General features: G+C 37.7%; 1 protein-coding gene across 4 annotated transcripts in view; it reads right to left on the bottom strand.

Annotated features, from left to right (window-relative positions):
• Nucleotides 1-14,835, bottom strand: part of VAMP7 (vesicle associated membrane protein 7) — a 72,038-nt gene extending 57,203 nt beyond the window's left edge. The window contains exons 1-4 of one of the 4 annotated variants that reach the window (XM_058291805.1): nucleotides 14,671-14,835; nucleotides 7,393-7,547; nucleotides 2,706-2,763; nucleotides 747-884 (exon numbers count right to left, since the gene is read on the bottom strand). In XM_058291805.1, coding sequence (XP_058147788.1) covers nucleotides 747-884; nucleotides 2,706-2,763; nucleotides 7,393-7,538 — 342 coding nt within the window. In that variant the 5' untranslated portion in view covers nucleotides 7,539-7,547; nucleotides 14,671-14,835. Of the gene's footprint in view, nucleotides 1-746; nucleotides 885-2,705; nucleotides 2,764-7,392; nucleotides 7,548-14,642 lie in introns of all 4 variants that reach the window. The other 3 variants (XM_004449704.4, XM_058291806.2, XM_058291808.2) reach the window with 3 other exon arrangements.
• Between the last annotated feature and the right edge of the window lie 585 nt (nucleotides 14,836-15,420).

Genomic DNA, 15,420 nt, shown 5'->3' with positions numbered 1-15,420 from the left:
TGACACTATTAGTAGAGAATATAACCAATTACTAGTTTTCTATCCTAAAATGGCCCCTTAAATTCTTTTACCAGGAAAGTTCTATTATGGTGGCTTATAGTAACACAATCAGAGAAGTCTACTGCGGCTCAGAATCGCCTGTATTCATGGTGATTTTCTTTAAAGATTTATTTTTATTTATTTATCCCCTTCCCGTTTTGTTTTTGTGCTGTCTATTCTGTGTCCATTAGCTGTGTGCTCTCTGTGTCTGCTTTTCTTCTCTTCTAGTCTTCTGTTTCTCAAAGATTTATTTATCGCTGCTTCCTCCGGTGTTTTGTGCTTGCTATCTGCTTTCTATGTCCATTTGCTGTATGTTCTTCTGTGTCTGCTTGTCTTCTTTTTAGGCAGAACCAGGAACCAATCTTGGGGCCTTCCATAGTAGGAGAGAGGAACTCAATCTCTTGCACCACCTCAGTTCCCTGGTCTGCTGCATCTCTCATATTCTCTTCTCTGTGTCTCTTTTTGTTGCATCATCTTGCTATGCCAGCTCTCTGTGCAGGCCAGCATGCCACATGGGCCAGCACTCCACATGGACTAGTTTTCAGCTTGGGCCAGCTTGCTTTCACCAGGAGGCCCTGAAAATCAAACCCTATACCTCCTATATGGTAGACAGGAGCCCAATCGTTTGAGCCAAATCTGCTTCCCTCAAGGTGTTTTAAATTAATGAAGATATGGATGAACATATTTTATCCTGAGAAAGATCTTACCAGCTGTGCAGCCAAGACACTTGAGAACTCACTATTCATGGCATATGGAAGTGCTGTCTGTGCTCTTGAACCATATGTAGTCTGGAACCTCTTCTTTATCTCATTCAAAAAATTAAATGCTCGAGAACGTTCAAAATCCTGAAAAGAAAACAAAACAGAGTTCATACTTAGAAAGTAAACAAAGATATGTTAATGATTAATAGTAAAAACAAAAAAATGGCTATCATTTATTGAGCAATGACCCAATGACGAGGAACTAGGATTAATCCTATTTTACAGATAAGGAAACAAAGGTTTTGAAAAGTTAAGTAACTCACCAAAGGTCAAACAACTAGTAAATAAAGAGCTGAGATTCAAACCCAAATATGTCTGACTGTTACCAACCAAAGATAGCAGTACATAGGTCAAAATCTTCTTGATGGTGGCAACTGGGGTTTTACTTCCTTCATATTTCTCATGGGTTCTATTAGAGGGCCAAGCACAAGATACTCCTTAAATCCATAGTAATAGTACAGTGTTTCTCATACAATGATAATGCTACTGACATAACTTAGAACTTTTTTCCAATAGTGGCAGTACATTTGAAAAGATTTAGTGATACACCCTTTTCTAGTTCCAGCCAGTCAAAATACATATAATTGTAATGATCACTGTGGTTGATTTACTAATATCCGATTCACTCAAGATGATTAATCTAAGCCAAGGGTTCTTAAAACTGTGGTCAATGGTCTGAATTCAGGGAGCTCATGTACTTGGATTAAATTTTTTTTAAAAATCACATTATTTTCACCAATCTTTAACTGAAACTTCTATTGTGAATGTAGGTAACAAACCAAAGTAGAATTAAACAGTATGCATGACTTTGTCACCAAGAGAAATCTTTCAATAGCATTCACAGTTACAGATATCTCAAAATATCATTTACATTCATGACTATTTCAAAATTCCTGTTGATACTTAGACCCATTAGTAGATCTTTTTATTTAATGCATTCATGAAGAAGCACACATATTACTGTATCAATTTTTAAAATATCTTGATAGCTGTTTTTCAAAATAATTGGTTTCCTTTATAATCATGTATGTTTTAATTTACACCTTTAAAAACATTCTGAAAGGTGGCCCATAGAGGTCAAAGGGGTCTGTGACACAATAAAAGTTAAGATCCCTTATCTATGGCAATCATGCCAATTCCATTCCCCTAGTCAGTGATCAGTTTGGAAATAAGCCTGTGACCTAATCCAAGCTAAGAAGATAAGAAAGGAAGTCCTCTTTGAAAGCAGGGGGTGGGAAGAAGCATGCTTCTGTGAAAACTTCCCCTATTCCTAAAATAAGAGACTCAAGAAGACATAGACCCTTTTCTCTGGACATGAATAAACAAGCATGTAGCTCCACAAAACCATAAGGGGACCAGTCTAGGATGAAGCTGATACTGAGGATAGCAGAGGAGAGAAAGGACCTTGTGACATCATTAGGTTATTAAGCATTTTGTGTCTAGAGCTTACAATACTCAAAAAACAACTGAACCAAGAAACTACAGGTATATATAGCTGATTGTAATGTTTTGTGGATTTTGTTTTCCCAAAGTCCACGTACATTAAAGTTTTCACCAACTATTGATGGGAAGAATGAAATAATCTATTTAATATTACAGTTAAACAAATTTTTTAGAGGACTTGATACCAAAGGATTATGAACACCAATTCTCACTATGTAACAGAACAGATGTAGAAGTTGTAAAAGGTTAAGCTAAAACTTTACCTAAACCAGGCTAATTTGCAAATATCCAAATATCAAATTTTGTCATTTGCTGCTCTATAGGATAAACCCAAAGTATAGAAAAAATGAACTGTTATGTAAAGTTCCATTGCATCTCCTTTACCCTCCACAGGTAAAATTAAAAACTGATTGTATTAACAGTATACATAGTTAAACAGCAATATGTCTTCAAGTTACTTACATCGTCAGTGATACAAAGATATACAATCCTGTCTTGGCAGATGTAATGAAACAAATAACTGTAGAATAAAAGATATAAGACTTACTGTGGTTATAAGCAACATCTCTTTCACTTCTAGCTTCTATGTATAAGCAAATTCAGTACTGCCAAGGTCACCATATTAGTTATAGATATAATCTATTCTCCCTCTTCTCCTCTCTCATATACCTGTTTCTTTCAAGCCAAAATGATAGGAGTAAATAAGAAATTAAAAATCTCTACCCTAGCTACAGAGCATAATTGCATATGTATTACCCATTAAAATAAAAGCTGCAAACACATAACAGGACTATTAAGGCCTGAACAAGAGATGACATCTTATAAGGGGCATGTAATTAGGATTAACCCTCAACGGGCCATATGGGCTCCCTTGTTTTTTCCTAAGATCTCAAAGCATATACCTTTTCTACCAAATATTCAGCAACATTTATTTGAGTTTCTGCTTTGAGCCAGTTACTGTGCTAGATGCTGAGGATATAAATAAACCAAACCATCAGTCCCCGCCTTCAAAGAGATCACTGTGCAGGGAATCATAGTGAATCATGGTAAATAAGACAATGGGGAAGTCCAAAGACAATGCATAGTACTCTGGGGACAAAGAGGAAGCAGCTATTGGAGATTTGGGAAAGGGTAACAAGAAAGACCTCCTGGTGTAAGTGATGTCTGAGCTGAGATATGAAGAATAAGTAAAAGATGGCCAGATGGAGAGTGAGCGAAAAATGTACCAGAGGAACCTGGAGATAAAGATAACACAATGGGTGTAGGAAAATAATATCAGTTTGTAAGACTAGAGTTTAGAGTGAGAGAAAGAAATAAATTGCCCAGATGAGGCTGGAGAAGTAAACAAATGCCACGATATAATGACTTTATAAATCACATTGTGCACTGTCTTAAGAACCATGAATAAGTATTAAAGGGCTTTAGCCTGGAGATAATGTGATCAGATTTTCACTTTTAAAAAATGTTTTGTGGGAATCCCTTATACCCTTTTTTTTTTTTAGGTACCAGGGGCCAGAAACAGAACCTGGGATTGCATATGTGGGAAGATGGCACTCAACCACTGAGCCACATTGGCTTCCCTGAGTTGATTCTTCATTTGTTTTGCTTGTTGTTTGTTTTTGTTTTTTCAGGAGGCACAAGGAACCGAACCTGGGACCTCCCATGTGAGAGGTGGATGATCACCTGCTTGAGCCACATCCACTCCCAATCACCCATACTTTTGATGTAACTTCTCTGTAATCTAAAACTTCTATATTTTGTATTTTAAAAAAAGAAAAAAAAAACACTAAAACATGATGAAGAATGGAAACAATCAGAACTACAGTTTTAGAAGCATTAAAATAGTAATTAAGAAAGTATTACTTCATTTTTTACCTGAAAAATGAGCAAAAGTTTACCAGTGGGACTAGGAGAAGGACATTCCAAGAAGATGCAAAAGCATGAGAGAAATGGACCAAAGTTTGAAATAACACAGCTAGTTCAGAAAACGGTGGGAGGACTGGACTAAACTATGAAGGGCAGGTTTACGCTATATTCTAAAAGCAATGGGTTTAAACAAAAAAGTATGATCATAAGAATGTGAAATACAGATTTAAGGAGGGAGTAACTAGAAGCAGAAAGAACATTTAGGAGGTGATGACAAATGACAAACAATGAAGGCCTGAACTAACATTGTATTCTGACAGTCACAGAAGAGAAGGAAAGGACTGAAATAACTCCTGTGGGAGAATGGCAAGGATTTAGTGAAGAAGTAAAAAATATGATTCTAAAGTTTTAGTCTCAGCAGGTGACACTATTGAAGAAGAAAGGAGTAGCTAGAGGATAAACAAAACATCAATCCCTGCCTTTAGATAGATCACAGTACAGGGAATTTCATTGTAGCATGATAAATAAGATGATGGAGGAGTCCACAGTGCTCTAGGAACATAGAAGAGGCATCTAAGAGAGATGTGGAGAAGTATAACAGGAAAAACTTCCTGGTGCCACTTATGTCTGGGCTGAGACCTGAAGAATAAGTAAAATGTTTGATTTCAGGGGAAAGGTGATAAGTTAACTTTGCACACACTGAATTTGACATACCCATGAGGCATCCTAGTGAATAGGAGTAGTTAGTAATATGGATATGCAATACATCAGAGAAGTCAGCATTAGAAATATAGATTTGGAAATTATTCCCATGCAGTGGAAACAGTTTCATTACAACAGTGAGGAAGAAAGTCAGAAGGTTGAGGCAAGAAGCTCCTCTTTAAGTTTGGAGGGGAAGAATGGGAGTAAGATAGGGCAATATCTTGAGGAGAAGAATGGGTCAATAAAAAGATACGTTTAAATTTATTTTAAAATTAGTGCACAGTAAAATAGACTTTTGGTGTACAACAATAAGAGCTATTTTTGATTGGACAATGGAACATGGTTATAGGAAAGAGACCAACACAGAAGGTTTTAAAAAAACAAATATAATTCAGTGATGGAGTCTCATCCCAGGATAAATGGGAGGACTGGATCAGGATGCAGGTAGACAGATGATGCTACCTTCTATTATAAATTTATTTTAATTGGACTACATATTATAGCCTCCCTTGTTGCTAGATATGGCTATATGACTAAGTTCTGCCTGGTAAAATTGAAGTGAAAGCTATATGTTCTATCATTGGTCTTGCCTCTAAAAGGATAGCATGTGCTTTCCCTGGCCATTTTCCTAGGAACTGAATAGAAACACCCAGACTATAAGCCTAATAAGTTTTGGAAGGAACAATATCACCAAAAAGTCATACCCATAAGAGGCAGGAATTGTTTAACCCCTAACACAACCTGTGGGCCCTAAAACTACACCAATAGGAAGCAAACTACAAAACCTGTACAGTTCCCAAAGATGACATACTCTTTAATACCCATTTCAGACCAGTGTAGGTAATGGACCAGGAAGAACCTCCTGGAGAACAAAGCTAAAAGTGAGGGAGAAAAGACAAGGGTGCTCCTACAAGAAAGCAGAACCACTAACGACTCACAGTCAGAACAGGGAATCTTTAAAGTTGCAGCAAAGAAGTAATTTGATCATTGCTAAGAAGCTGTGACTTTTATGTGTTTATCATTCTTCCCTTTTCCAAATGAGAATTTGTAACTCCCACGTGGTGATCCTGTAGAACACTGTCTACTGGGTTAGGCTGGGAGAACCGGAGGCACAGATAACTTGTCTTTTAGTTTATGGTCAGTGGGTCACAAGAGCCACAACTGGACCTGATGCAGAAGACTGTGCATCACACAGAGATTCTGGACTTGGAGTAGTATACAGTTACCAGATGAGTCTTTGGGATCATTTCCTTTGGTTTTCTATGTTTGGGAAGAAAAGTACAAAAATACGTTTAGATAGCCAGAGAAGTAGATTGTAAGACTGTAAGTTGTCCCCTGAAATCCTATAATTTCCTCCAGAGTATCGGTTTTAGCTGGGCATATGGTTGCACAGGCAGAGATTGAATTTCCTGGCTTCCTTTATAGCTAGATCAGCTACATAATTACATGAACAATCAAATATAAATTTCTGAACCATAAAATGAGAGGCCATTTCTGGGCTTTGCCTTTAAAAACACTGGGGTAAGTATCCGGAGGTAATAAGAACTAAAGCAACTGCCTTGGCCAAAGATGGAAGCCACTAATTGAGAATATCAGACCCACCCCACAAACTCCTAACCCCTGATCTCTGGACTATCTCATTTAAATCACTGTTTTGGGGTTTCTCTCTTACAGTTGCTTACACTGTACTTTATCTTATACAAGGAGTTAGCCATTAGAAGGTAATGATGACCTTCTTTTGAGATAAGAAGTAGGGAAATAAGGATGAGTTAAGTAGATTTTTTATGTGGGGATGAGGAAGATTTAGATACTTTTTACAATATTAAGATTGCCCATGTATGTTTTCTCCAATCCATTCTCCATCCAGCCATCAGAGTAATCATTCTAAAGCAAAACCTGACCTTGTCATACCCTGGCCAAACACCTTTAATGCCTTCCCACTACCTTCAGGGTCAAGGCCCATCTTTTAATATGGCCTATGAGGCCCTACATGACTTCTCTACCCATCTCTCTGGCTTTATCTTTCATCTCTCTGGGCACCAAGTACAGAGAAAAACCTGCATTTCCCTAAATATGGCCTATTACAGCATGCCACCATATCACTCTACCTGTTGTTCCTTCTATCTGGAATTTCATCCCCCTAACCAGTACCACCTACCCTCTATATAATTATCTTTGGATCTGATTGTGTCCTTCACTAAACTATAATCTCTATGAGGGCAAATACTGAGTTTCTCTTATCCCCAGCACCGAGCAAAATGCCTGGCAATAGTAAGTGCTCAATAAATATTTAAAGAAAAACTGAACAAAGGAATATTATTTATCTTATTTGTATCAAGCTTCACATATTCTAGAGCTCTTATGCAAAATCAATCATTTTTATATGTAATATTTCCACATTTTTCTACACTTCAATAATATATAATTAAATTAAATTTATAATAGACATTTTCTAAGCTGATAAGTTGAGTAAGTTGATAGCACAATAACTTATCTACCAAAGCTTTCCTAGTTTTCTACTCTTCTGATTACAACAATAGAACTCCCTTTCACCCTCTATCACATGTAGAGTAGAACTCACTTGCCATGTGAGTACGTTAGTTTGTTATTTTCAGAAGGTATCTTGGCCAGAATCTGCTCTGTCACCTCCAGAAAGTTTCCTCCACACCAAGCATGTTTGGCAAGGATAGTGGTTCCCCTGGCAACAACAGCAAAAAGAATGGCCATGGCTTCAATCTACCAAAAGAAAAAAAAGTACACAATTTAGAATATTTCTTTAACATGATCTTTCAAAAGTAACTTGCTATCATTAACCATCATCTACCTGGAGACAGTACTGAACAAAGTACTATATAACAAGGTGATATAACATTAAACTTAACAGGTTTAACAAGTTCTACAAGCTTGCAACCTAAGCCATGCTGATATATTCAAAGACATACAAAATACATACATATATATATATATATATACATATACACACACACATATATGCATACAGCTGATCATTATTCCATAATTTATGAATTTGCCTACTCAATATTTGTAACCCAAAATCAACATTTGCAGCACTTTTGTGATCATTTCTGGATATGTACAGACTGGTAAAAATTTGAGTTGCCAGACACACATTTTTCTAAGCTGAGATCAAACAAAGTGACACTCCGCCTTCTTGTTTCAGCTCTCATATAAAAAGGTTTTTGCAGTATATTTAGCATGAGTTTTTTCACATTATGTTTTCTGTTGATTATTTCACTACTTAAAATGGCCACCAAGCATACTGCTGATGTGCTATGCCAAGCACAAGAAGGCTGTGATGGGCCTTAAAGAGAAAATAAGTGTGTTAGATAAACTTCCTTCAGGCATGAGTTAGTTACAGTGCTGTTGGCTGTGAGCTCAATGTTCATGAATCAACTATATTAAATAAGGTGTCTTCAAACAAAAACACACATAAAACAAGGTTATGTATTGATCAATTTACAAAAATGTTGTGGCCAGAGGATCATAGGAACCTAACCCTATATTTCCCCTACGAACAATGGTTCGGTAGTTGCTAATTCATTGTTTCAGTGACTTTATAAAGCACAACTACAATGAATAATAAGAATTGACCAAATAAACATTATACAGATAGAGTGCATTTAAAAATTATATAGCACAAATTAATACAACACAAAGCAATGACCATATATTGCAAAATGACATAAACATGTCTTCATCTTTTAACACGGTGATCCCGTCCTGAAAATCTATCCTAGGGAAACAGTTTAAGAGAATTTAGACTCTACAGTCACAAAAATACTAAATAACTATGATGAAATTAATGATAGCCAATTTTTATTAAGTGCTTACCATGTGTCAAGCACTGTTTTAAGCAATTCACAATTATTAACTCATTTAATTCCTCACAATAACTCATTAATACACTATTGGGATGCTCATATTACAGATGAGGAAACTGAAGCCCAGATGACTTTAAAAATTGCCCAAAATTATAGAACTAGGTAGACAAAGAGCTGGGATGTAAACCCCAGCAGTATGGGTTTCAAAACCCACACTTTTCCTTTCTACTGTTTGCTTGCTCTAGTATAAAGGCATTATCCAGAATAGAAACAAAGTGAAAATAACCCAAATGTTCATTGAAAGGAATGGTTTTATAAATTATAAGATACTTCAAAAACAAAACCTTACTGAAAGAATACAGCATAAGCTTAAGATTATTTTTCTCATGTTTGGTTACGAGTATGTACTATTTTCGTTCTACATAAAGCCCAGTTTCTCTTATCTAATAGCATGGACTTGTAAAAAGAGATGAACAAATGCCATACTATTCAACTAACTTGTTAATTTAATGTTATCTGTTAACATGCTCACTTTCACCCAGTAGACCAGTGGTTATCAAACTTTAGTGTGATTATGAGTCATCTTGGCAGGCAAAGTGAGAATCACTTGATAACAATTCAAATTCTTGACATTACCCCTGAAATTCTGATTCAGTAGGCCTGGGGCATGGTACAGGAATCTGTATTTAAAGCAAGCTTGTCTGGATGCAGGTGATGTACACAATCATATTTTGTGAAACACTGCAGAAGATCAGGAAGTGCTTGAGATCAGGGAAACTGCTGATTCCTTCTCAGAATCCCAGTATCAAAGCATAGCACACAGAGGAGAAGAGGCATTCCTGTTTCTTGAGCTGAACTCCTCTTGGTGTTTCTTCATTATACTCTCTAATTGAGGCTGTTCCCATGGATTTTGTCCTCAGCCACTGTCTTCCCAGAATTCTTACACGTATGTAGCAATTTAAAGTTTTCTAAGTCACTCTCTCATACATTATTTCCCTTGATCCTGAAAGCCTACCTTGACTTTATATTACACTCCAGGTATATTTTTTTCTTAAAATCTTTGTGTACACACACTATCTCTCCTTCTCTACTTCCTTTTAACTTTTCAACTTAATATAATCTGGCATTTACCCTTAGCACTACACAAAACCATGCTTGCTAAGATCACCAACAAACCCAATGTTGCAAAATACAGTGGTCATTTCTCTCTTCTCAACTTACTTTACCTCTCAGGAACAGTCAACATTGCTGACTAACCTTCCTTCTTGAAACACCCTTCTATATCTCTGTCTGCTTTTTCTGTCTGCCAGATGATCCCTCTTCCTCCACCTCATCTCTAAATGTTGAATTTTCTCAGGGATTCTGCATCCTCTTATTTTTTGATGAGCTCATCCAGACTTGGTATTTTAAACACCATTTATTTGCTGAAGACACAATGCATACAAAATAAAAAGAATGGTGCCAAGAGAAAAGGCCCAAAGGCATAATCAACAGTTTAGGGAAAGGTAGATGAATAGGAGCCCACAAAGAAGACTGAGGAGGACCAACTAGAAAAGTCAGAAGAAAGCCAGAAGTATGTGATATCATGAAAGGCTAGAGAAAGTAAGTCTCCAGAAGGATTGTCAGCTCCTAGCTGTGCTCGCTGACACAGGGAACAAAGATAAAGGTAGTAAAACAGTCATTGAAATTTTATAATAAAGGAGGCCATTGGTTAGATTCAGTAAGACACACAGTGGAGTGGAATAAGTGAAATAAAAACACAAAGAGAAACAGATCATATGGTCTGCAAGACAGAGAGATGAAAAGGTAGAAGAAAACTGAGCTTGGCAACACCAATACAAAAAGATATAGTGTTCTGGTGGACCATAAATTCATTATGAACTGAGAGGAGGCAATTGCTTAAAATGCATACATAATCTTATATTACGTTAAGCAATAGGGTGTCTTGATCTCATTAAAAACCATAGCATTACACCTTATACTGGGTAAATCACATGTGGAACACTGAACCCAATTCTCCATATAATATTTCAAGATTGGACAGAAGCGCAACAGTATGAGTAAGAGATCTAGTGATTGTGTCATCTGAAGAAGCGCTGGAGGAACTAGAGATATTTAACATGAAAAAGAAAAGACTTAAAGGGAATATAAGAGCAGTTCTTCAAGTTTATATAAAATACAGCTACCTGGAACAAGAAGCACATTACTCAGAATATAACTAAAAACAATGGATATAAGTTATAGAGGAGCAGAGTTTTATTCAATAAAACCAGTCCCCAAGTTTAAAATGTCTAACTGTTAAACATCAGGTACACAAAAACAGAAACTTTCTCTCATATTTCATTAACGGGAACTCCTTCCTCTCTCCCATACTGCTAAAAATACCTCTTTTGCAACAGCATCTGTAATATCCTGATGAGTACTGAGATAACAGAAACAACTGTGGCAGAGAGAACAGTGAATATGAAGTCAGAAAACCTGGCTCTAATAATTACTGATAGTATTTGAAAACCTAACAAACCTTAAAGGGTTATGTATATGTAAAATACTATTCAGGAAGAAAAAGAATGAAGAGATAAATCAGTGAGGAGAAGAAAAAAAGAATATAAAGTAAAGCCCTGTCTCAATACTGTTCCTTCCTCCTCTCATTCTCACTTCTCTTGGTCCCAGAGTCATCATCCCAATTCTACTTCATTACTGGTAAGAACTCCCATCTTAGAAATTGTTACTTCTAAGATGGGGGTTCTTACCTCTCCACATATTTACATCACCCCAAAATGACTCCTCCTCAACAAAACCTCTACCTCTTTTCTTTCCTCACTCATTTTGGACACCTGTCCTTAGGGTTATGGGCCAGAAGGGCAACCACCACAGCTTAGTATATGAGAAGCCTGTTTCCACTGCCTAAAAGGTTCCAAGGAAAGGATATTTTTGTCCCAGTTGCTGAGATTCCAAAAGAAAATACACTATGGGGAAATCAAAGTTAGAATTCTGGATGCAATTTTTTAGAGGAATTATTATAAATTGTGGTAAAGTCTTAAGTCCACTAAGTTAAGTAAAAGGCTACTAGCTGACATAATGCTCATGGAGAACATTATTTATAGAGGAAAATGCACCCAGGGTTTCAAAAAATTATCTTAGAAGGAAACTTTTGGAATATATCCATTTATAAGTAAAAGATTTCCTGTATTTTAAAAATGCTAACAAATAAAAGCACAACAATGATGCACACTTCTCCTCAGTGGAGGTATTCAAGCAGAAGTTGAAGATGGCATCAGTGAAAAGAGTAAGGGAAAAGACCAAGTCAACGTTTCTCACGCTTGAGTCCATGTGTTCTAAAGAATTTTTCAAGTCTATGTTTTTATTTTCGTAACAAAAAATGTGTAAGTATATTCTGGATCATCTACATGCATATCTTATAAATGAGTAATGGCATACAATTCAGTGCTACCCTTGCATTCATCTTTACGAAGGTATAGATGCCCAAGAAACCCCTTAAAGTGACAGTGCTTAATTTTTAATGTCTTGAAAGCAAATCTAACTGCTATTAGGTTGGAATCCTAAATAATGACAATCAGGACTCAAGCACTCCTGTACTCCTACTATGTTTTTCTAAATCAGTTAAAAAGACAAAATTTATCTTTTGCAATAACAATTGACAATTGAAAAATATCTGCATAGAATATGACTTTCATTTTAAGAATTAGAACTTTTATCTAATATTTGAAAATCACAGTGTGGTAGAATCACATTAACATGTAAATTATCTTAGGCTAAAGAGAAATAATACTCGAAAGAAATATTTGTATCAAGTAGAAACCAAATGTGCTATATGAACAAAGGCTGTGCAACTCTTCGAACAGAGAAGAAGTAGAAGAATTAACTCATCACATAGCACATGGTAATACAGTAAATGTAAAATCAAAAGAAAGTATTCTGTATCATTTATATTATTGCAAGTGGATTTATTCTGTGAATTCTTGCAAGAGTTCATTATCAGAATGTTTCATAGGGAATACACAATGGAAAAATTTTTCACTCTTGTATCATGGTGTATACTATTAAATTAATTGGCCCATCAAAATCATGAGGGGGGATTGGCCAAGGTGCTCAGGAAACAGAAGAACTAATTTTAGGAGGAAGCTATGGTTTAAGAGAAGGCACAGAGATGAGAACAAGCTAAAGAATGTAAAGAGAGATGAGACAGAATGGTCCACATTTGGGGAAGGAGAAAGTTGAGGTATAGGGCTGATAGAAGACTTTCTGTTTGATCAAATAGTCTTTCTATTACAGTTCGACACATATGTACTGAGGGTTTACTCTATGGCAGCTAATATAGTAGACACGAGGTATGAAGATGAGTAAGAAAAGAACCTATGCTCAAAGGATCCACAGTGCAATGGGATAGGGAAGACAGACATAAATAAATGTATTAAAGTGTAATAAGTGATTACTCTAAGAATGCACACAATTAAAGCTCAGTGATTATCTCACCTTGGATGAAGAAAAAGGAATACAGGTGTCAGCCTATGCATTAGGCATTTACTCAGTATCTGTTATGACTATTTCCTATTGGAAAAGAGGTCTATGTGTCTACTTTACCCTCCCTATGTTCCCATGCTCACCACAGTGTGGCAGATAATATTCCTTCAAATATATGTTGAATAAATGAGTGAATGTTGAGCTTTTCTTGTTTTAAATATACTATAAATGATAAGATAACTTTATATTGAGTAGGACCTGCAAATAATATTTTGATTACCAAACTGTCTCCCTAAGATAAAGCAGTTGAGTGGACAGTAATCAAACTCCCAACTCTTCTGAGGCTTAGGAGGAAATAAACCAATTAAAAATAAACCACCAATTCTGATATAACAACCTCGGAGGAGAGAGAAGAATGAACAAATGTTGCTATAATAGACAGAGTGCAAAAAGGGGTATTTAAGAAAAGTCTGAAGCCTGGTCACAGATCAAGACTATTGTTGATATTACAAATATTCTTTTGGGTGATGCTTTGAAACCCAACCCAATTCCTCTGTTTTTCTCAGGATAGGATCTCATCCCGTCAAGTAAACTGTCCAATTTATTTTGCGTTAACCACCATTTATCTTCATTTTGTTTTTTCTTTTTTGCACTTGCACTCTCCCCAAAACATGTTAAGCTCTGCAGAGTAGTGACCTCTTTTGTCTTATAACGGATGTATCCCTAGCACTTAGAAGAGTGTGTAGCCTATATGAGATGGTCAATAAACATTTGTTAAAGACTGAATGAATCTGCTCCCAGCCACATGTATCCAAAGAGAAACAATGCCCCAAACATGACAGTACCTTCTGGGATTAAGGGTGGGAAAATGAAAGTACAGGTAGTTGAGAGCAATGAATAAAGCAGAAAGAAAAGGTCTTGATAACTGTGGGAGTTATGAGAGAGGGAGATGGGAAACATTTTCCAAGGAGTCTAGTACATAGTTTGATAAATATTGGCCATTAATAATAATAATAATAATAAACAGATCTGGCGTTCAGGAAACAGATTTGGGCCAGAGGATCAGAGTTCCTATGCGAACTGAGGAGGAAGACTAATGTCAACATCCGGTGGTGGAGGAGGGGCGCGCAGGGGGCTAGGAACCCACCAAGGAGCAGGAGACATCCGAAGAGGGTGGTGAAGCATAAGAGTGACGTCACCGAAACAAGGGCGTACAGAGGCGTTTTTACAAGACTCAGGTGATTAAGAGACTGAAACGCTACAGAGAGGTCCTGAGAGACAAAAAGTCAACATTTTTCCTCCTGTAACAAGTGAAGTGACACATTCTGGCTCTCTTAACCCGAGGCTTTATCAGAGGCATAAAACGCATTTCGCCAAAACTAGACCTGCTGGACAATTCGAACTGCGGACCTCAGAGAATCCCGAGTCACCCTCCCACTGCCTCCTCGCTGCACTTCGGCACCTTCCCGGCCACCCCTGCTCTCCCCTTCGCCATTGAGTTCCCCACCTTGTCGCCTGGTACACCCTTTATGTACCTGTCGGGCACCCTCTGCAGGGGAACGGGCTCGGGACAGAGGTGCGGGGCCACCGCGGGACAGCCAACCGCGGGGGAGCCAACTTCAGGCTCCCGGGCGAGGCTGTACGCGATCGCCGCCGACTTCCGCGTGAATCGCCCCGCCCGCGCGCAGCCTCCTGGGAATGTGAGCTCTCCTCCAATGGGAGCGGGCGGTGGGGCAGGGCCTGCTGTCTTCCCTGCCCCTGCGGTTCCCAAGAGCCGCGCTGCATTCTGGGAGTGTTAGTTCCTACCCGCACCTCTCCGAGTCTGCTACGAGCTCGGTCAACAATTCTGTTGATAGCGTGCCAAATGCCGTACCTACGTCGAGAAAATGAGCGACTGCAGGACGACTGAAAGAGTGTACCAAATGGCGTCCCGCCAGCGTCACGCTTAGTTTCCGCAGAGCATGTAGGCTGTTACTTCGCGGACGAAAGAGAATTCATCTAAGAACTCCCTCTAATTTCGCCACGAAGTTTTCTAACTTCCTTGTACCCCCTCACCTATCCTTTCTCCCATTCTTTTGCAAAAACAATAGTAATTTTCTCTCCTTTGATCTAAGCACCCCGCCCCTTACATCCCTATTCCCTCCTGCCAGCTCAGAGGCCTAGCTCACCTGACGAATCCTGTCTGCTGACTTCATGGGCTCCCTGCTTACTTGCTCTTAATTACTAGCATTTAACGGTTGTCAACATTTCTCTCATCTAAAAAAATCCCAGTCACCTTTCTCAAC

This window comes from Dasypus novemcinctus, chromosome X (assembly GCF_030445035.2).
Source record: "Dasypus novemcinctus isolate mDasNov1 chromosome X, mDasNov1.1.hap2, whole genome shotgun sequence".
NCBI lineage: Eukaryota > Metazoa > Chordata > Mammalia > Cingulata > Dasypodidae > Dasypus > Dasypus novemcinctus.
The sequence above is the reverse complement of the archived record's forward strand: the minus strand, read 5'-3'. Positions and strand labels throughout refer to the sequence as shown.